This window comes from Fonsecaea erecta, assembly GCF_001651985.1.
Source record: "Fonsecaea erecta strain CBS 125763 chromosome Unknown Scaff1, whole genome shotgun sequence".
Classification (NCBI taxonomy): domain Eukaryota; kingdom Fungi; phylum Ascomycota; class Eurotiomycetes; order Chaetothyriales; family Herpotrichiellaceae; genus Fonsecaea; species Fonsecaea erecta.
Window position 1 is genome coordinate 3,193,974 of NW_017387244.1, and position 19,328 is coordinate 3,213,301.

A 19,328-nucleotide genomic window follows, 5' to 3' on the forward strand; every position below is an offset into this window, starting at 1 on the left:
ACGTCTATACTTATTTACTACCTACTGCCTGCCAGGTTACCGGGATGAGATTGATTACAGTGCTTTAATACCGCCTTCATAGTCCTCCGCATCGTACTCCTCCGGGTATTTCTCCATCAGCCGCTTAAGTTCCTGCCTCTGAGCTTCCTGCTCCTCCGAATACTCGGCGTACACGTCGTCGAAGACTGAGCTCAGACGGGGTTTCTTCTCCCGCTCGGCGGCCTTCAGCTCCGTCAAGATGTCTTTTCGGATCTGGTTCCGGGCGTCCCGGTCCATGTCGTCGTTCCACAGACCCTTGTTCTCCAGCCACTTCTTGAGCCGGACGATCGGATTGTCCCGCGTCTTCCACGGGTTGACCTCGTCGTGGGTGCGGTAGGCGAAGCTGTCGTCGCTGGTGCTGTGGTGCGAAATACGGTAGCTCATCATTTCCAGGAGAATGGGCCGTCCACCGTTCTGCAGGGCGCGGCGGCGGGCTTCTTTCGTTGCTTCGTAGACCGCGAAGATATCTGTCCCGTCCACTCGCAGCGTTTCGATGCCGTAGCCGATCCCACGGCTTGCGATGCCGTCCCCACGATACTGCTCCGTCGTTGGCGTCGAGATGGCGAATCCGTTGTTGCGGCAGATGAAAATCACAGGACAATCGCGGACGGCGGCGAGATTGAGGGCGCCGTGGAAATCTCCCTCGCTTGCCGCGCCGTCTCCGAAATATGCCACCGCGACTCTGGGTGACTTGTTGCCGGTCTCTCGATCAGCAAGCTTCAGGGCATAGGCGGCGCCCGTGGCATGGGGGATTTGAGTCCCTAGAGTCGATGCAACAGCATGCTGCTCACATCAATATCGATCAGCGATATCCACACCCTGGCTTCGGTCATATTCTGCTTGCAATGTCCAGAGAACTTACCACCCCAGTCTTCAACCTTCCACTGTAGTGACAGGGCATATTCCGTCCTTTCCCGGGGTCGTTCTTGTTATGCACCAATTGGCTCAGGAAGTCCTTGAGCGTGTAGCCACGCTGCTTGAATACGCCCGTCTCTCGATATTGGCACGTAATGACGTCGTCGGGGCCGAGAGCTGCTGCGGATCCTACCATGATCCCCTCTTCGCCTGCTGAGACCTGCAAGAGTGTGTATGAGCAGCCTGTTCTTTTCGATAGCAGTCCTTCCGCGACGCACCATGTAAAAGCTCAGTCGACCCTGTCTTTGGGCTTCAGACATGATAGTATCCAAGATATTGACTGTATCCTCGGACGAGTTCTCAGCATGCCATGATCAGATCCTGCTGGGCTGGAGGCAAAAGGTACCAGTCAACATGTTCTTGTACCACTCAAGAACCTGCTCGTCCGTCACGTCCGGAGGTGCTCGAGAGTCATCCTGCACCTTTCCTTCCTGATTCATGACTCGGTAGGTCGCGATCGGTGGTAAGGATTTCGGTACCAAAAAGTCCATTTTGGTGCTGAGAGGACTTCCGGTCGCACCGGGAAAGCGAGGTCTGTAACCAGCACCTTGTTAAAAGTCGCCCAAACGATATATCTTTACACTGCTGGATGCGGATACTGACGAGGTTGAGATCTCCCCGAGCGTCACTGTTGAGTTCCATCTTGTAAAGACTGCGGCCCGGGCGCGTCGACAGGCGGGCGATATGCTCGCGCTCCCTGCATTTCGAAGCCACATAGTGGACGGTGGCCCTCTCATCTTGAACTGACACTCAGAACTCCATTGAAGTCAGAGCATCAGCTCTGATAATTACCAAGTTGACCATCCTCTGCAGAGAAAACCCCCGCAAGTTGGGCGGTTATCGCCGGGTACAACTTGCATCGGCAGACGCTTACTATTCGATGAGGGTCTGTCTCAGCTGATGTTGTCTGATGCTTTCGGCGAAGTCGATGTACAGCGCCGACTCGGAGGAATCAGCAGTTCCCAAACAATGGCCGACACTCGGGGTTTCAGCGACGTAGTTTCATTGGTTCGGGGAGAGACTCACAACTCCAGTAGCACCATCTGTAACTCCTTCCCCTATACGAGGCCCACTCAGCCTCGGACTCAGTCTTCCGGATTCATTCGACGCCCAAGCCTTGTCTCCTAACACCGACCGCCTTGATGGTTGGGACCTACAAGGAGCTCTGTGGCGTGGATCACACCAGCCGAAATGTAAAGCCGCCATGTCGCCGCAAAGAACCGTAGACAGCCGCAAGCGTACGGCCCCTTTGTGCTGAGACGTCAATGGCACAGCGGCTGCGGAGCCGCAGTGATATTACAACTGCCGTCTTGGTCGCCCATGTCAATGGACGTTGAGGACTGATCCCCCAGAGACGAAGCTGCACCAACATGAACCGGGTGCTGGTCAGAGACTTGCTGCGTCGAACTCACCGGATCTCAGTGACAGCGGCAGCACAGTATTCAAATCGACAGGCGTTTCACAGTTCACCGTCATGGCGTGTTGTCAGGCCGTATCTCCTCGCAGACATTGGAGAAGGTAAATCAACGTGAAGTTCCAATCACCCTCAAACAGCGGAATAACGAGAACACAGGAATCACAGAGTGTCAGATCATCAATTGGTCGGTAAAGCCCGGGGACCACGTTGCACAGTTCGACCCCATATGTGAAGTCCAGTCAGATAAAGCTACTGTAGAGGTGCGTGAGCTACTTCTTCCCTTCTTTCGGACCAAAATACTCACAGGCTGGTGTTGATAGATTACCTCACGATTTGACGGCGTGGTCAAAGCCCTCCATTACGAGCAGGATGAAGTTGCCCTCGTCGGGAAGGTGCGTAGTATTGCTCTGAAAAGAAGTCTGTGACCTGACTTGATGTGAAAGCCACTGTTGGATATGGATATCGCGGACGATATAACGGGGGATTCAGTTCTTGCGGAGGTTCCTGAACAGGAAGAACCATCGGAAATTAGAGATGAACCAGAGAAAGGAATCTTTGGGGGACAGATTGAACAGCCCACGCCATCACTCCAGCCACAGTCTGATACACAGGCCTCGTCGTCGGCCCTATCCACACCGATGTTGAAGGAAAACCGCCCCGCCAGATCTCCCGCACTCCTCACTCCGGCGGTGCGACATATGCTTAAGCAGGCGGCTATCGATGTAACGGATGTCCAGGGGACTGGTCGAGATGGACGCATCACCAAAGACGATGTCCAGCGTTATATCCAGACACAATCGAGCTCGAGTATCTCCCCGCCGCTGCCGACTGCTCCGGACGTCAGTGCATTGTCGCAGAAAGTGGCAGAGGACAAGGCCATACCACTGACCCCGACCGAGAAGCACATGTTCAAAGTCATGACCCATTCCCTGACGATCCCTCACTTCCTGTACACGCACAGCGTAGACGTCACCTCCATCAACTTCCTGCGCCGCAAGTTCAACACAAGCCCGAGTCTCTCATCCACGCTCTCCACGCCCGACACTTCCGTGTCGAAGCTGACGATCCTACCCTTCATCATGAAGGCGCTGTCGCAGGCATTTGCACGGTTTCCAAAACTCAATGCCCATCTAGATACCACCACGAATCCGTCCAACCCACAACTGATTCTCAAGTCCTCGTGCAACTTCGGCATCGCAGTCGACACCCCTCAGGGCCTGCTCGTGCCCGTGGTCAAGAATGTGGAGAGCCACTCCATCATCTCCCTCGCGGCGGAGATCAAGCGGTTGAGCGACCTCGCGCAAGCTGGACGTCTGGCGCCAGAGGACTTCAAGAATGCCACCTTCACCATCAGCAACATCGGAAGCATCGGCGGCAGTGCGGTGGCCCCTGTGATTGTGGCGCCGATGGTCGGGATCCTGGGGGTCGGCAGAGCTCAGAATGTCCCGGTTTTCACGACGGACGAGCACGGTGTCGAGCACGTCGTCAAGCAGGAGCAGGTGGTGCTGAGCTGGAGTGCCGATCACAGAGTTCTAGACGGCGCCACCGTCGCCAAAGCCGCTGAAGTCGTAGGTAGCTTGATACAAAATGCTGAGAGTCTGGGGTTGGCGTTGCGGTGAGGACAATCGAATTCACACACTATGGAGTGTTTTACATTATAGAACAAACCACTCATGTTGTGGTGGTAAAGTGCTTAATTCGAATTTCGTCTGGAGCAAAATCTGCAACTCCTCGGTCACAACTCACCACTCAATCAGATCCTGTATAGCGCCAAAGTATCTGTGAACCCGGACAAAGTGCTGCCATCGCTCGCCTTCTGCACCAGAGCCTTCCCGTCCCGGACGATCAAATCCGTCGTCCCCGCGGTGTTCAAGTTATACACGCCGATGTTCGCGAGCCTCCCATCGAGCGAGAAGAGGGCTGGCTGACACAGTCCGGGCGGCTGGCAACTCCCATTGTAGTTGTTGTAAAAGCTGTACATCCCGGCGCCGTAGGTGAGGATCGAGCTCGAGTCGAGGATCCGCACAGCGTACGCGGTGCAGTTGCCCCCGAAGAGCGGCGAACTACAGATCGCGGCGTAGCTTGGATCTCGGAGGGCAGGGTTCACGGGGAACGGCAGCACCGCGGGTGGATTTGGCTGGTAGTACGCCGTCTCAGTCTGGATCAAACCCCTGCTCCGTTGTTAGCTTTCCAAAACTTGGATGGAGAAAGACAAACGCGTGGTAAGGATTTTCAATCACCCCGGCCTGTCCCTTCGGGGAGACTTACATGACAACATTCTGCGTGTTGGCGAATTGGTACTGATATAGCGTGTGATGCTCGACCGCCGTGCCCACGAGCCAGAAGTTTCCCGAGACGCTTTCGTCGTAGAGTCCACGGCCCGCGTAGATGGTGATTTGTCTCTGGTCGTGGTCGTCAAGGTCGTGGTCGGCCACCCAAAGCCACACGTTCTCCAGATAGAGACCGGATGAGGACTTGGTCAAGTGCATCGTCATGTACGCCGCGATGCAATCGGGGTCAATGGGTGCCGGCGGTATGAGTATTTCCGGTGTTTTTAGGCACTGCTTGACGCTGAGATTGGAGCCGGCGAAGCCCCCGATCCGCGTGTGCACATCCCACATTCCCGAGGGCGAACTGGCCGGGGAAGCCAGATTGTATTCGATGAGGATGGCACCGGGCGCGGATCCCTGGGTGCTGACGATCAAGTCGGACAGCTCGATAAATCCCCTTTCACCGGGCCGGCCGACTTGCAGAACGGGGAATGGCTGGTTCATGTTTGCAAACCATCCTCCACTTCCCATGATGACGGGAAACGTCTCACCGACGATCCTGGCACCCGCGGGTATGTAGACTGTGGACGAGACTTTGTATGTGCCGTGATCGATGAAGAGGATCTTGCCGGAAAAGGCGGCAGCGAGAATGGCAGCTTGTAGAGCCGACGTATCATCCGTTACGCCGTCACCTCGACATCCGATGGTTCTCGCACTGAGGAATTGAGAAAGAGGGACAGCCTCGTATAAGGGCTTGGATCGAACATAGTACTGATCGCCGCTGAGGAGAGACGCTGGCCTTGCGTTCGGACTGACGGGTCCTTGGAACGACTTGACCCCGGTGGGTGTATATGTAATACCCTCTCCCCAGCCCGCAATAGCCATGGTCGTAGAGCCTTTTGTGCCCGTAAGAAGGGGCCCGCTTGATCCTTGTACGGCAACATGGACGTTCTTGAGTTTGACGTTCTCTAACACCAAGCTTCCAGTAGCAGGTTGTCGAGAATTGTACGAGGTACGTATGCCCACGCGCGTGTCGGTGATGCTCGAGTCAAAAAAGGTGACCGAGCCGGTCCCAGACATGTCTAGACCTGTCGAGCAGTTGACGATGTTGATGTTTTGGTATGTCCAGCTCCAGTCCCACTCATTCTTTATGGCGGTTACCGCATTGTGAAATGAGAGATTTCTCATGGTGAATTGCTGATTTCCGATCCAGGCGGCCTGATAACCTCCATAAAAAGCCAGGTCGCCGAGATAGCCGCCAGATCCTTCGTACATGCGCAATCCTGTCTGTTGAGTGCCCTTCGCGTCGCTCATCAAGAACCTCAGATTTTGAAGGCTGGTGGATTGCGACGTCGTCCACTGAATGCCTATCGCCGAATTTGCCGGGGGAAGCAGCGTCATGTCGATGTTGAGATTGCGAATCTGGCGCCAGAAGATGTTGGTAGGACTGTACCCCTTCGCGAAGTTTCCTTCGATCAGAATTTGGTCCGTGAAATTTCTGTTTGCGCGAATCGTCGGCATGCAGTTCGGGTTGCCGATGAGCTGAGTATAGTAGTAATCGATGATTGAGCGAGATATCATATACGTGCCCGCGGGGAAGTAGACAACGGCTGGTGTGGTTGTCGAAGAGTTGCAATTTCCTGGAGCACATCTGTCCCCACTGCTGATTGCCAGGTTAATAGCAGCTGTGTCATCAGTCACGCCGTCACCCTTTGCGCCATAGTCTTTCACGTTCCGAAAGACTCGATAGCTGCTCGGCCGCGGATTGAAGGCCGCAATACCTTGATGGGAGATGTCCTCAAGCCAGTAAGCACATGCCTTGGCCGGACTTGAGCTGGGTGGTGAGGCTTCATCCTCGATGCTGGTCGGAATCAACGGACTCTGCCCATAGTGATCTTGAGCTGCAGAAGATGCCAGCAAGGAGAACCAGCAGAACACTAGAATGAAATTAGACGCCATTTTTGGAGGCATCAACAGAGGTGTTGGACCGAGGGGATCTGGGTGGTTATCGAGAGGGGGCGATGACTATACAAGCCCTTTGCTGCAACAAGGTTTCTATACTTCCTCTACTCCTACTTCCGATCCGGAGTCTGGAGATCAGCCGCACGCGGGGAAAGTGAATAGTGCCACCATCTCCAGATTTTAGTGGCATGCCAATGAAACGCCCAGGGCAAGAGCTCGTGTCAGTCCCTGTTGGCCAGTAAAGACTCCAGGCTGGGCAGAAGCCGGGAGGGGAAGAGTTGAAAAACTTGGACCAATATCATGTCCGCTGTGGAATGGGTGACTGTGGAAAGAGCACCTCCTGCGTCAAGGCTGAAGGCGAGCTGAGCACCGTCAGCCAGCCTTCTTCCGTGGCACTCATCTAGAACAGGGTCTTTTTTCTTCCCCCGGTTCTTAGGCATACGGTCATCACCCTCGATAGTCGATCGTGTACCAGTTCTCAAGCAGCAGGGATTAGTGTGACCAATCCTGGAAAAATAAGAACGAGAGAGGCGGATAAGGGGCTGGTCATTCAGTACGGCGGATCATACGATGACATTTGCTGGAGCTCCTCGTTTTTGTTCCGTCAAAGCTTCAAAGGCGACTTGTAGAGGCTAATTTTCCTTACTTTCGCATCCTCAAATCCCACAGTTCGAAGTATCTTTGGCCGTTGCTCAAGTTGGGATCCATGCAGGTGGTCAGCTAGCACTCTGTCCAATTCTGGTGCAGGAGTATTGTCGATCTGTCCAAGGTTGGTCTAATTTCTTGCGCCACCAAGGCCTCGAACAGTCTGGTTGCTGGTGGCTCTAGCCAGCTGAACAGGTGCGCCCGGAGCCAAATATATGCCCACTGTGTTGTGTCACACAAGTCGATGCTGGCCTTGCTTTCAGCCTGGTCTTTTACGATGCAAGAACAGGCCAGATTCTGCGCCATGCATTCAGCTTATTTGTGGACTGGCATTCAGCCAGCTCCCCATGGGGCAAAGGCATCAATTTCTCACATTCAATCTAGCCCGCACACAGCCATGTCGCACCTCTGCCCTCTATTTAAGACTCGTATATGGTAGGTTCCAATTGTGATATCAATCGTCTTCCTGTTTATTGAGGAGCCCATGAGATCGATCGCCACATTTCTAAGAGACCTCAAGCCATGGCCCCGATTCCATCCTCAGAGTGGAACTTATTGACTCCCAAGACGGAGAAGGTTCCCACTCAAGACGACCCAGACGACCCGATCGTGGACCAAGAAATGACATATTATGAACTCCCAGCTTACAATGGCAAGACACTGAAGTTCACCATAGAAAAATTTGGCGATCGGCCACCAGCAGGCTATGCTGCATACGTCGCTCTCCATGGAGGCGGTGGCGACGAGGCTCGACAGAATCAAGATAAGAAACTAGCGCAGTGGCGAGCGAGATCGAACAACGATGCGTGGCACATGATGGCAGTTGGTCTCTATCGCCGGAACTTCAAAGGCGGCGATAAAAACAACCCGAATGTTGGAATCGAGGGTGCCATTTATATCTGCCCACGCGGGATCGTGGACGACTGGAATCTCCATTTCCGCCCTGAGTCCTACTACCTCTTTGACCAAATGATCACGAAGTTGCTCCAGCCTGCACCGAAACCGCTGGTGAACTCCAACCAAATTTTCCTTACCGGATTCTCTGCCGGCGGAGACGGCGTATATCGGCAGGCGGCCAATCTTACAGATCGCTGGGCGGCTGCCAATGCTTCATCTGGTCACCCTGGCGACGTGGTGTTCGACAACTTTGCCAATCTCCCCTTCTGCTCACAGGTTGGAGAGAAGGACAGCACAGTAACTAATCGAGCCCTTGCCGTTGTGGGTGCGAGCGTCGATAAGTTGACTCGACTCGAAAACGACGCGATCAAAAGGGGTATCTCTGGACTGTATATCCACGACTGCTTCTTGTATACCCAAGGGTGGAATTATCAGACAGACAAACCCGAGCCGGCTCTTCACGCCAATTGGGAGAGAGCAGAGGATGGGAATCTCGTGTCCACTGCGGTGAAGCAGGACAAATTGGCAACGTGGCTGCAGAATAACCTGAAAGGCCCGACTGAAACTCCAGCCAGCGATCTTGAACGGACCAACTCCAACGCAATCAGGTGGTTGCGTCAGTATGAAGTGAAGGGTCAAAAATACAACAGAAATCGCAATCCCGTTCCCCAGAATGTGATTTGGAACCTCGCATCTCGCCCTGGACAACCCCGGGACAAAAATGATCGACCAATTCCAGGCTGGGAGCCAAAGCGGTTCTTCTACTGGGTCTACCTTAAGCATTCGCCCTCCAAGGCCTTCGATCCTGCGGCCATCATACGGGCTTCGTACAACGCCAATGAGCGATGGGTCCAAATCGATCAACCCAACGATTACACGGTTCTCCTGCTCAATGAGGACATGTTTTCGTCTGAGGGCAAGCTGGACAAGCCCATCTCCGTCTACGCTGGTCCCAAGGACGGCAAGACGAAGGCCCAAAAAATCACCGTCCAGAAGAGTGAGAAGATCCGCCAGAGGACATTCCAAGCCAGAGGTGACAAGAAGCTTGAATTCTCTGCCATGGTCTATTTCACGTGGAACCCAAGCGGTGGAGGTTACTGGGAGGTCAAGTCGGCGGATTCTCTGGACCCGGTTGAGACGGCGAACCCGCCAAAGGCGCGACTGTGATTTTCCTATTGCTGCATTCGTCAGGGACGCTGTGCCCGGTACTGGGGTTTAATGGTAAGTTTTAGGAGGTATTATAGTGACCTTTCCAGGGTAAAGCGCCCGAGGAGACATTCGTTCGCGCTGATATAGGTCCATCGCTACTCTTATCTGGCTAATTTGAATGCTATTATGAGAACTGAGGCATTTTCACGTCTAGCTGGAGCCCCGACTCAAGCATAGCAGATTGATTTGTACATATAGTAGCAGGCCTCATCCTCGAGACCTTCGCTACACCATGATTGAAGGCTTCCTGATCGATCCTGACCGGTTCGCCGAACGGGAAATTCAGGGACCATTCATTCACACTGCGTCGACTATTTTACCTCATTCTAACCGTGTCTCTCTTCCTCTGCTTCAGTGCGTGCTGGAGCCCGAGACGTCGTCCACAGAGCACATCAGCAATCCCACTCAGCACATCGTGGTGACGGACAAGCCTGTTGCACATATATTCCTATCAGAGCGCCATAATGTACCTCAGTTTTCCGAGAAGTTTAATCATCACTTCCATTATTAGAATCATTACTACTATCGTTACTATTATACATATAATTTTCATCACTATCGTTATCATCGTCACCTTTTTAGTCATCATCTGATCGGATCTACGTTTATTTGCCTCTTCGGTGCCGTAACAACTCATCATTTCCGGGTTCAATGACATGCCAACATCGAGCAGGCGCTCGGAGAACAACGCCGCATATAGTCCCCTCATCAACCATCCAGATGTCTTCGACGGCCTCTTCGCTTTGCGACACCCTGCGGTTTCGACGGTTTTGGCAGATGTCCCTTTTTGAGGGGTCCATTCTTCCTGCTTTTCGTTCTCGCCAAGGTCTCTTGTACTTGCTGGTCTCGCTGTGGCTGCTTCATTACCCTGTCTTTGTTTAGATTTTCAACGGCTTCAGAAGGCACATCAGCACCCTTCAACCGCGCCTCTCTTTCTGCAATCCTGAGACTGCGACGGGGCGGAGTCGGTTTGGAGATTTTTGAAGACTTAGTTGGAGCTCGAGACACCCTCTGCCTTTGCCTGGTTTTCTGAGGAGCTGGAGAGGGCATATCGAACCGTGCAGTCGAACGAGAGGGGCGCGTATTCGACCGTAGTAGACGTTGCGTCTCACGTTCTGCACGAGGAGCCATACGGACATCAATCTCCACCAGGCTCTGCGGTGGTTCATTACCAATGTCACCAGCCATAGTCTCTGGTCTGTTATCCGCATGGTCACCATCACCGCCAGCTTGAGGCTTTGGGATATGCTCTGTAGATGTAGATGGTTGTGGGTCGGGTTCGTAGTCAGGGTCGAAAATTGACCTACCAGTTGGAACACGGTGCTCTAGGGACGACGGCTCTGGTGGCGGCGACGGCGTAGCAGGGCGTATCGCTTCTAGCGCATCAACCTCGGACGGGGTGAACTCCATGTCATTCGGATCCGCAGGTTCTGGTGATGAGGACTCGTGTCTCCATTTCCACCCCGGCATGTCTCTCCAACCACCGCTCCAGCCAGGCGGCATAACGTTACTCCAGCTGTCTTTCCAGTAGCCCTTCTCTTTCCATCGAGCTTGTACATTCACCCGTGCCGGTTTATAGGCTTCGATCATCGACTGATTTGGGTTGCGCTGCAGTCTCACCTCTTCCTCTGCGACCTCCAGTGCCCACACGAACCAAGGTCGTGTCGTGATTAGAGACTCACGATGATCCACCACGTCGGTGTCGTACTTGTTTGGAGCCTCTGATGACTGTAGCTTAAGCGTCTCGCTCCAGCGACCTTGCCCTTTCAGATACACTCGAATCGCTCGCTCATATGGGCTTTCCTCATCTTGCGAAGGCCAGCTGGCCATTTTTTCCTCGTATGGTAGGCCCGTAAACTTTCGTTCTGTGCCTCGCCATTTCCGTTGCCACTCCCAGGTATCAGGGCCGTCGTTGTTACGAAAAGCTTGAATGCCTCTATAGCACGTGGTGCCGGTTGGTATCCCCCATTCTGGGTTCCATACACCTAGCTTTTCCCATCGCTTTTTGATGTTGTGTCGGATTATAATATTTTGCCGCAGATGTTCCGCGCGCCAATCTAGGTCCGCTCCACGATCCGGGACATGATCTCCATTCCGTCTCCAACGTGCTGCATCGATCCGCTGCCACTCCTGCGATACTTCGTTGTCGTATCGCTCGCGTGGGTAGTAGCGCCCAACCAACTTTCCTCGGATCACGTTGATCTCATGATCACTTAACGGCTTGCGAACAAGTTCTTCAAGGTCGATATCGCCCTGGGTTTGAGGGAGTAACTCAGGGCTTGATTCTCTCGTGGTGCTGCGCGATGAATAAGGTGGCGGAGGTTCATCTTGTTCGAAACGACGCTCTCGGTATTCAAGGAACGAGGGATCGTCCTCCATCCGCTGTAGGGTGGGCATGATGGAATTCAGACGAGCCGGATTGATGTCGTAGATAGTACGAAGCATTGTGAGGGTGAAAGTATAGGTGAAAGAATAGGTGTGGTTGAAGTGCAGAAGGCGGCACGCTGGGGCGCAGTCGCGATTTAATTCACGAGTTCCCAAGGAATCACGTGACGTATGGGTTTCAACCCCTCAGGCAGTAGTTAAATTCATGCACGCGCCCGACCAAAAAAAAGTGATGTGTTTAGACGCCCTGCATGTTCATCCAATAAGACAAAACGTGATGCATTCTGTGATAATCGCTGTTGGCCCGTCGATTGAGGGGGAGCCCATGGTTCCTCAAACAGTCTCAGTGTTGCCTGGGCGCTTGAACCACGAATTGCCTGGGCGCTTGAACAACGAGGCTGGCTTGCTCAAAATGTGGGTTACCCTCCTAACCATTCTTTTCTTTTCTCGAGTCGTCTGTCTTATCACTGAAATCCCATCGATTGGAGGGTGCCTTCCTCCGAACAAGTCACTATCTTCACTCTCTTATTGAATGTGCGGCATCATGCCTCGCCAAACTCCTCATCCCCAGACGATCTGTTTCCTTGTGCCGGACCAAAAGTCTCCCAGGGCCAAAGCGATGCTTCTTCACCCGGACAACGAGCCATTTGTATCTCTGTATCAGAATGCTACTGCAACGGAGAGGGCCGAGTACGGACTCGAGATCGGCTATCACGTCCCGACGAGGCCTCGTCCTCTCGTGATAGTGGAAGTGGGAAAGAACGCCGACCTTGTGATGCCAGGCTCGAATATCTCCCAAGTCCATTTTTCGTTTGAGATCCATGCAGAATCCCGTCAAATCATGTTCTGGGACCGGTCCCGACTTCACACAACCAAAATAGAACCAGATGGTTTCCGGGTGGGTGGGAATTTCCGTCAGGTCGTCTTGGATGCGAAGACACCGGACTACAAAATCAGCGCTGGCGGCGAGAAATTAGACCAATTTGTTTTCCACTTGAAATGGTGCAAAGGGGCGACAGACGTGGTGCAAGAGTTGGAGAAAGAATCTCAAATAGTAGCTGCGCGGGTACACAATCCTCGCTGGGCTCGGACTATCGAGGATGGACCGACGGACCTCCCCTCTTGGTACAACACCCGACTTCACACGCCAGCCTTGGGGGCCGTCCAGCGAACGATGGATATTGGGCCGCTAGGAAGAGGATCGTACGGTGAGGTCCGTAAATCTGTCGATCTCGATTCAGGATGCTTCGTCGCGACCAAGATAATTCACCTGCCTCCCAAGGTCGACTTTGCGATGTCTAACGAGGAGGTCCTTCTACGGCGTGAAGTCAAAGTCCTTTCCAGTGTCTCTCACGTATGTCCCTTCACATACTGACTATGATAGCATTCTCACAAGTGTACAGAAAAACATTGTCGAATACTTGGGCTCGTCTGGTTGGGATACCAGTGATGTGAACATCCACATGAGCCTAAAACCGGGAAACCTATGCGATTTGCTCCGGAAATCTCCAGGAATACGTAGCAATAAAGACGTCCTCACGCGGCTGTGGCATGAAATGCTCGAGGCGCTGGACTATCTAGCGTACCGAGGCTGGATCCACCGAGACGTCAAGCCGGAAAACATTCTCTACACTCCATCAGGCGACAATAACTACCTTTTCCAGCTGGCTGATTTTGGTCTTGCCAATCGACAACTCCTCGCGCATACCTTATGCGGCTCTCCCCTCTACATGGCGCCCGAAGTAATGCACAATACGCACAAGCAGTCTCCCAAAATGGATGTCTGGGCGCTCTTTGTCGTGATTGGTGTTGTGACGCAGGCAGGGAACCTTCACCACCCAGGCTTAGCCAACTATGAAGATGTTCTGGAATGCGTTAGAGCTGCGGCCACTCAACATCCAGCACTGATCCCCATGGCACAGGAAGATCCCAATCTGCGGGCTTCGGCGGCTCAGATGCTTGTGAAATACTTCGATGGCGAAGGAATGAGCACACCTCGGCATCAAGTTGGGCTGATACCAGATTCGGGAAGCGCTCCAGGACCTACACAGACTCCAGGACGGCGTGAGTCTGGTCAGAAGTCGCAAGTTCCACCACTCAAAGGCCGTAGGCTTGCGGCCCGTGATCTGAGACGGATCAACCATGCTTCACCCAAAGTTGGAGCCAACGGCAATATCCCTCGACGTCGTCTTCATGCAAACGGGATCGCTGAAGGACGAGGGGAACCTCTGGGATTTCGGCGATTTACTTAACAGAGCATAGGAGCTCGGTGATATGTGGTGAGAGCGGGTCCCGTGCAATTCGGTCGATTTTGTCCCCAATTGTTTCATTTTCATACCCATTATGTCTTTTTAGTTATTGGCAGCCCTGAAATATTCTTCCATTTTGATTCCAATAAGCAATGGCCCAGAGTAATTTTCCCAATAAACAATTAGCGTCCAGCTCCGTTGTGAGGTGGATCGGAACCGTAAGCAGGATCCCTCAGTCTGTCTATACAGGACAAATGTTGCGTCGCTGGCCGTTGCTATCTTTATTTGCCATAGACGTCTTCAAGGAACCCGTCAAACCGGCTCCTCCGCCGAGCATATAACAAGCTTGGAGGTGCTGTTCCGGCTATGATCGAAGGGAAGACACTCCACCTCGAAAGTGGTGAGTGTCCCATATTGTGCGAGATCCTCTCTGCTTTCGTTCTTCGCATCGCCTTCATCCACGTGTTGAGGCGAAAAGTCTACAACATTCTCTTCAAGGCGAAAGCCAAGCCACGAGAGAAATCGGCTGCGAAACAAGCATCATTAACCTCGCCATTGATCGATCGTTCAACGCAGTAATGCTCTAGTATAGATGTCCAAGGCCGGCTGGTCTGTGGAAAAATGCAAAACCCGAAAGACATCCCAATACTCCGTATGCTGTGACGTTTTCTTCATCCATTGTCCGGAATACACCGACCTTCTGCGAATCGTTTTACGACGTCCACAGCGGGGCCCCGAGTGTGCTCTGTCCATCCCCATGTGTGGTTACGTAGCGAATCACACACGAGCATGCGCACTTTATTTCCAGAACTGCTGGGCGCCAATGTCCTGACGATGTGGGCCGATTGCCCGCTAACTTAACGAACCACAAGTTTCATGGAACTGCAAACGTGGAATTACTCCAGAGGATCTTGAGCCTACCAAGGTCAACTGCACAGGTAGGGAAAGCCCCCCAACCAGTAGTACCGCACAGACCATTCGGGGCTTTCGCCCAGGTGGTCTGCTGACCCTTCATGCCTTCCTGTCGGTATTGCTGCCTGCGAAGTGGTTGGCTCTCAACGATCGATAATAGACACCCTCAGTTTCACAAGCGGCACGAACTACAGTTCCGGCCACCAGAACTTCAGATCGGTCCAGGAGGAGAGTCATATGTACTGGTCCTCACCGCCCCTATGTGGAGATACAGTATCATTCGACGCCTTGCCTTAGTCACAACCTGGACTCCACAACACTTGGACGGCCAGCAGCTTTTCTCGGGGCACTAATTAGAGAACTCGCTTGGAGGAAGCAGCGAATTGGTGAGTTGTGAGCCAAAGACTTTGCCTTGTCTCGTGTCTCAGACGGGCTCATTCCTTCCTGCCAGGATGAGTGTGAACGACTGTCAAGACTATCCTTCCTGGTCCTGTGTATTAGCCAAACTTCTGAAATGAAAAGAACATGGAATCAAGGAAAATCCTATCATGACAATTGGGGGGTGGCTAGGTGTGGGCGAGGTGCTCTTTTCATGAGTGGGAGGTCTGTGCAGGTCTCATCTGCAATACGACAGCGTGGTTGGTTTCCGGTGGCCCCCTGGCAAGCGCCGCATGGGGAATCTGAAACAATACCCCAAATATGGTCGTAAAAGACGGTGTGACCCGGGACCGACTGAAGGAGGATTTCAATGTGATCTGCGTCGAAGTGGAGGCTGCAGGGTTTCAAGAGACGCTTCCAGGCCTTCTTATTCGCGGAATCTCTGACTATGCAGACTCCCACAAGAACGACGACTGACAGCCATACGCCGCAGCCTTTGCGGCCCAGATCTAGAAGACGCGAGGAGATCGAAGTTGCTGCATTGGCTGCGTATACAAGGAATCCTGCTGCCAACTTGTCCTCTCGTTCCTTGGATCATGTGCTCTTAGATACTCCGACGGTTCAACTCGCTGGATCAGAATCTTCTTGCGACACCCCGGGGGCCATTAATCCTCCACTAAGGGGGTTCTTCTGGTCACGAATGCTTATTTGTGTGTCGTTCTCATATGGGAGCCAGGAACCCCAGACAAGTCAAAAGCCTCCAATAACAAGGATCAGAGCTTGGCCCTCAGCGACAGGATTTCTAAAAGATCAAAAATGAGTGCCTTCAGAGGTGAATGTTGATGGGACGCGGGCAGTAACAGTATGTTAAAAGGATCCTCGAGGTGATCCATTTGAGATTACTCAATCGGATGAACGCGTATGCTTTGGGCAAGAATAGCTGTGGCAAAGGTTACATAAAGACGGTGTTCGCTCAGTCATACTAGCTAATGGTGGAAATTCAGTCCATGTGCGTCGAGTGAGTTCAGGGTCGGCGCAAGGCTGCCATGAGACGGGTCACCCAGCGAACCTGTCGGGCGGCATGATTATAGGCCGAAAGTAGGCTAGTCTATCTTGGCAGCTTTGTTCGAATTGCAGCCATTCCGTAAATTTTTTTAAACCCCGACTACCCCATCTCCAACCATTTCTGTCCATGCAAACCAGCTGCATCCCAGAAATCCCAACTCTGCCGTGCATGACTCTGACCGATACGATGACAGGCTCTGAGCCTGAAGATACCTCAGTCACTCGAGTCTATGTCTCGGGTCTCCCACCGTCAATGACCAGGGAGCAACTGTGGTCGCATTTTGCAGGAAAGTATTCGGTCACTGATGCTCATGTTATCCCAGACCGCCGTATAGGCTTTGTGGGATTCTCGAGTCACGAACAGGCTAAGAGCGCAGTCCAGTACTTCAACAGATCCTTCGTTCGCATGTCAAAGATCTCCGTAACCCTAGCAAAACCTGTACAGGTCAAGCGCAATGAAAAAGGCCAGGCCGTTCCTGTCTCCGAGCGTGCTTCGAGAAAAAGAAAGCGTGACCCCCGAGATAATGGCGAAGAACGTCAGCGACTTTCTGTGGCCCAGCCTCGAAAACCTGCCCGGGATGTTGCACCACCCACAGAAACTATCACGGAAGTGGTTTCTGAAGAGAAGGACAGTCCCTCATCTGAGGCTACTGCAGAACAGGAGAAAGAAGAAGCCATCGTGGAAGATAAATCTAGATCTGACGCCGATTGGCTCCGTGGTAAAACTAGCAGGACATTGGGTTTGCTTGCAGACGCTGAAGACGTGAATGAGCCGCCGGAGCCTCCTGGTAATAGTGGTGTCGGACCCAATGCAGCGGAACCAGTGGAAGATATTGAGGCCACCCAGGATACGGCGGAGGCAGGGAATACTGAATACTCAGACCACCGGCAACAACCATCGGTTCCCAATGCTCGCCTGTTCATCCGAAATCTTCCTTTCGATACCCGCGAAGATGATCTTCAGAAAGTCTTCGCGCCATATGGCCGAATTTCAGAAGTAAGCAGATAGCTTTTCTTTATTTCCATCTGCATTGCCTTTGTGATGATTTCCTGATAGGGACAGCTTATGCTTCGCATATGATTCGAACCGGGAAAGAGTATTTTAGTAGATGCTTCTCACCTCTGACTTCATCTCTTTTACAACCCCGTACCTTTTGCCCCTTGATACCTGCGCTAATGCTTGAACAGATCCATTTAGTGACCGACACCAGAAAATCTACCGGCAAGGGTCTTGGTTACGTCCAATTTGTGGAGCCGGAGCATGCTGAGAAGGCTCTCCTAGAACTCGACGGAAAGGACTTTAGAGGCAGACTTTTGCACATTCTACCGTCTTCGGACAAGAAAATCCAGAAGCTCAGTGAATTTGAAATTTCGAAACTGCCTCTCAAACAGCAAAGAGCACTCAAACAGAAGAACGAGGCCTCCAGTTCGACTTTCAGCTGGAACTCGCTCTATATGAATCCAGATGCAGTCCTGGCATCGGTGGCTGACCGCCTGAAAGTCTCCAAAGCCGACTTACTTGATCCTGCTTCAACTGACGCAGCCGTGAAGCAAGCCCATGCAGAGACAAGTGTTATCAAGGAAACCAAGGACTACTTGAAGTCCAATGGACTGAATCTGGACGCCTTCAAAAATAAAGCTCGTGACGGGAAAACCCTTCTCCTGAAGAACTTTTCTTTCGGCACCACTGCAGAAGAGCTCTCACAAATGCTTGGTCAGTACGGTACAATAGAGTCCCTGCTCTTTCCCCCGACTGGCACGATGGCTGTCGTCCGGTATCAGGAAATCAGCCAAGCTGCTTTAGCACTTAAGCAATTGGCATACCGTAATTTGAGGGGCTCTATCTTGTTTCTTGAAAAAGCACCAGTGGGTCTCTGGGATGGTTCCGAGCCCAAACCCAGCGCCGACTCACCCAATCTTGCTGGAGACGACACGAATAATGGTGCTCCGGCTACCACATTCACGGTATTTGTGCGCAATTTGAATTTCTCAACTACGAGCGTCAGATTGGCTGAAGCATTCAAACCACTTTCGGGCTTCCTCTCTGCGAGGGTGAAAACAAGGACTGATCCTAGCCGGCCAGGCGAGGTCCTCAGTATGGGCTTCGGCTTTGTCGAATTCCGCACCAAGGTCCAAGCGGAAGCTGCAATCGCCACAATGAACGGCAGACGACTGGACGGATATGAACTCCTGGTGCAGACGTCGCAAAAGTCAACTGATCTGGGAGAGGAGAGACGGAAAGAGGATACGGCGAAGAAGCTTGACTCCAACAGGACAAAGATCGTCATCAAAAATCTCCCTTTCGAAGCCACCAAGAAGGATGTTCGTGCACTGTTTGGTGCATACGGTCAGCTGCGCACGGTCCGAATGCCTAAAAAATTCGACAATACAGCCCGAGGTTTTGCCTTTGCTGAATTTCTCACGGCTCGAGAGGCGGAAAGCGCCATCGAGGCTCTGTCTAATACCCATTTGCTCGGCCGGAGGCTTGTTCTGGACTTTGCAGAAGGGGAAATAATTGACCCAGAAGCCGAGATCCAAGCAATGGAGAAGAAGATCCAGGGCCATCAGGATACTTTGACTCACCACAGGATGACAGGTTCGGCCCGGAAGAAGTTCAACGTTGGTGCAAGAGAAGATTTCGATCCTCTTTGAATGATCGCCGAATCTAGGGATCAGCGCCTTGCCCCCTTGCAGAGTTCTTTCTCTCACCCTTTCAACCCTCGAACTCATCCATATATTCTGCTTCAATCAAACCAAATTTGAATGCCACACCCTTTGGTTCTTCTCAATAATAGTCTCAGACGGAGTTCACCTCCAATACAACCATAAATCGAATCCCGTGGGCGGGACATCGGCTGATTTGCAGACTGGTGCCACCTAATATCATTCCAAAGGCAGATTGGCCACCGTCTTGACCACTTTCTGATTCGTCTGGCCACCATCTGTGCGCGGTCTTCCCATTCCATGATTGTACTACATTTGCCT

The 19,328-nt window shown here is 52.6% G+C and overlaps 7 protein-coding genes across 7 annotated transcripts; 4 read left to right on the plus strand and 3 right to left on the minus strand.

Annotated features, from left to right (window-relative positions):
• Positions 1-54: 54 nt before the first annotated feature.
• Positions 55-1,445, minus strand: AYL99_01137 (hypothetical protein; the record flags this gene model as incomplete). The annotated part of the gene is made up of 4 exons (XM_018832653.1): positions 55-822; positions 902-1,114; positions 1,173-1,234; positions 1,301-1,445. 4 exons carry the CDS (start codon positions 1,443-1,445, stop codon positions 55-57), a joined length of 1,188 nt encoding a protein of 395 aa, XP_018698532.1.
• Positions 1,446-2,324: 879 nt separating this feature from the next.
• On the plus strand, positions 2,325-3,990 carry AYL99_01138 (hypothetical protein; the record flags this gene model as incomplete). The annotated part of the gene is made up of 4 exons (XM_018832654.1): positions 2,325-2,472; positions 2,528-2,631; positions 2,692-2,763; positions 2,815-3,990. The coding sequence occupies 4 exons, from the start codon at positions 2,325-2,327 to the stop codon at positions 3,988-3,990; spliced, it is 1,500 nt and encodes a 499-aa protein (XP_018698533.1).
• Positions 3,991-4,124: 134 nt separating this feature from the next.
• AYL99_01139 (hypothetical protein) lies at positions 4,125-6,600 on the minus strand (the record flags this gene model as incomplete). The annotated part of the gene is made up of 2 exons (XM_018832655.1): positions 4,125-4,542; positions 4,640-6,600. 2 exons carry the CDS (start codon positions 6,598-6,600, stop codon positions 4,125-4,127), a joined length of 2,379 nt encoding a protein of 792 aa, XP_018698534.1.
• Positions 6,601-7,770: 1,170 nt separating this feature from the next.
• Positions 7,771-9,312, plus strand: AYL99_01140 (hypothetical protein; the record flags this gene model as incomplete). Its single annotated transcript, XM_018832656.1, has 1 exon — positions 7,771-9,312. One exon carries the CDS (start codon positions 7,771-7,773, stop codon positions 9,310-9,312), a length of 1,542 nt encoding a protein of 513 aa, XP_018698535.1.
• A 750-nt stretch (positions 9,313-10,062) lies between these two features.
• AYL99_01141 (hypothetical protein) lies at positions 10,063-11,799 on the minus strand (the record flags this gene model as incomplete). Its single annotated transcript, XM_018832657.1, has 1 exon — positions 10,063-11,799. One exon carries the CDS (start codon positions 11,797-11,799, stop codon positions 10,063-10,065), a length of 1,737 nt encoding a protein of 578 aa, XP_018698536.1.
• Positions 11,800-12,283: 484 nt separating this feature from the next.
• AYL99_01142 (hypothetical protein) lies at positions 12,284-13,991 on the plus strand (the record flags this gene model as incomplete). Its single annotated transcript, XM_018832658.1, has 2 exons — positions 12,284-13,093; positions 13,143-13,991. 2 exons carry the CDS (start codon positions 12,284-12,286, stop codon positions 13,989-13,991), a joined length of 1,659 nt encoding a protein of 552 aa, XP_018698537.1.
• Positions 13,992-16,530: 2,539 nt separating this feature from the next.
• AYL99_01143 (hypothetical protein) lies at positions 16,531-18,995 on the plus strand (the record flags this gene model as incomplete). Its single annotated transcript, XM_018832659.1, has 2 exons — positions 16,531-17,340; positions 17,532-18,995. 2 exons carry the CDS (start codon positions 16,531-16,533, stop codon positions 18,993-18,995), a joined length of 2,274 nt encoding a protein of 757 aa, XP_018698538.1.
• Between the last annotated feature and the right edge of the window lie 333 nt (positions 18,996-19,328).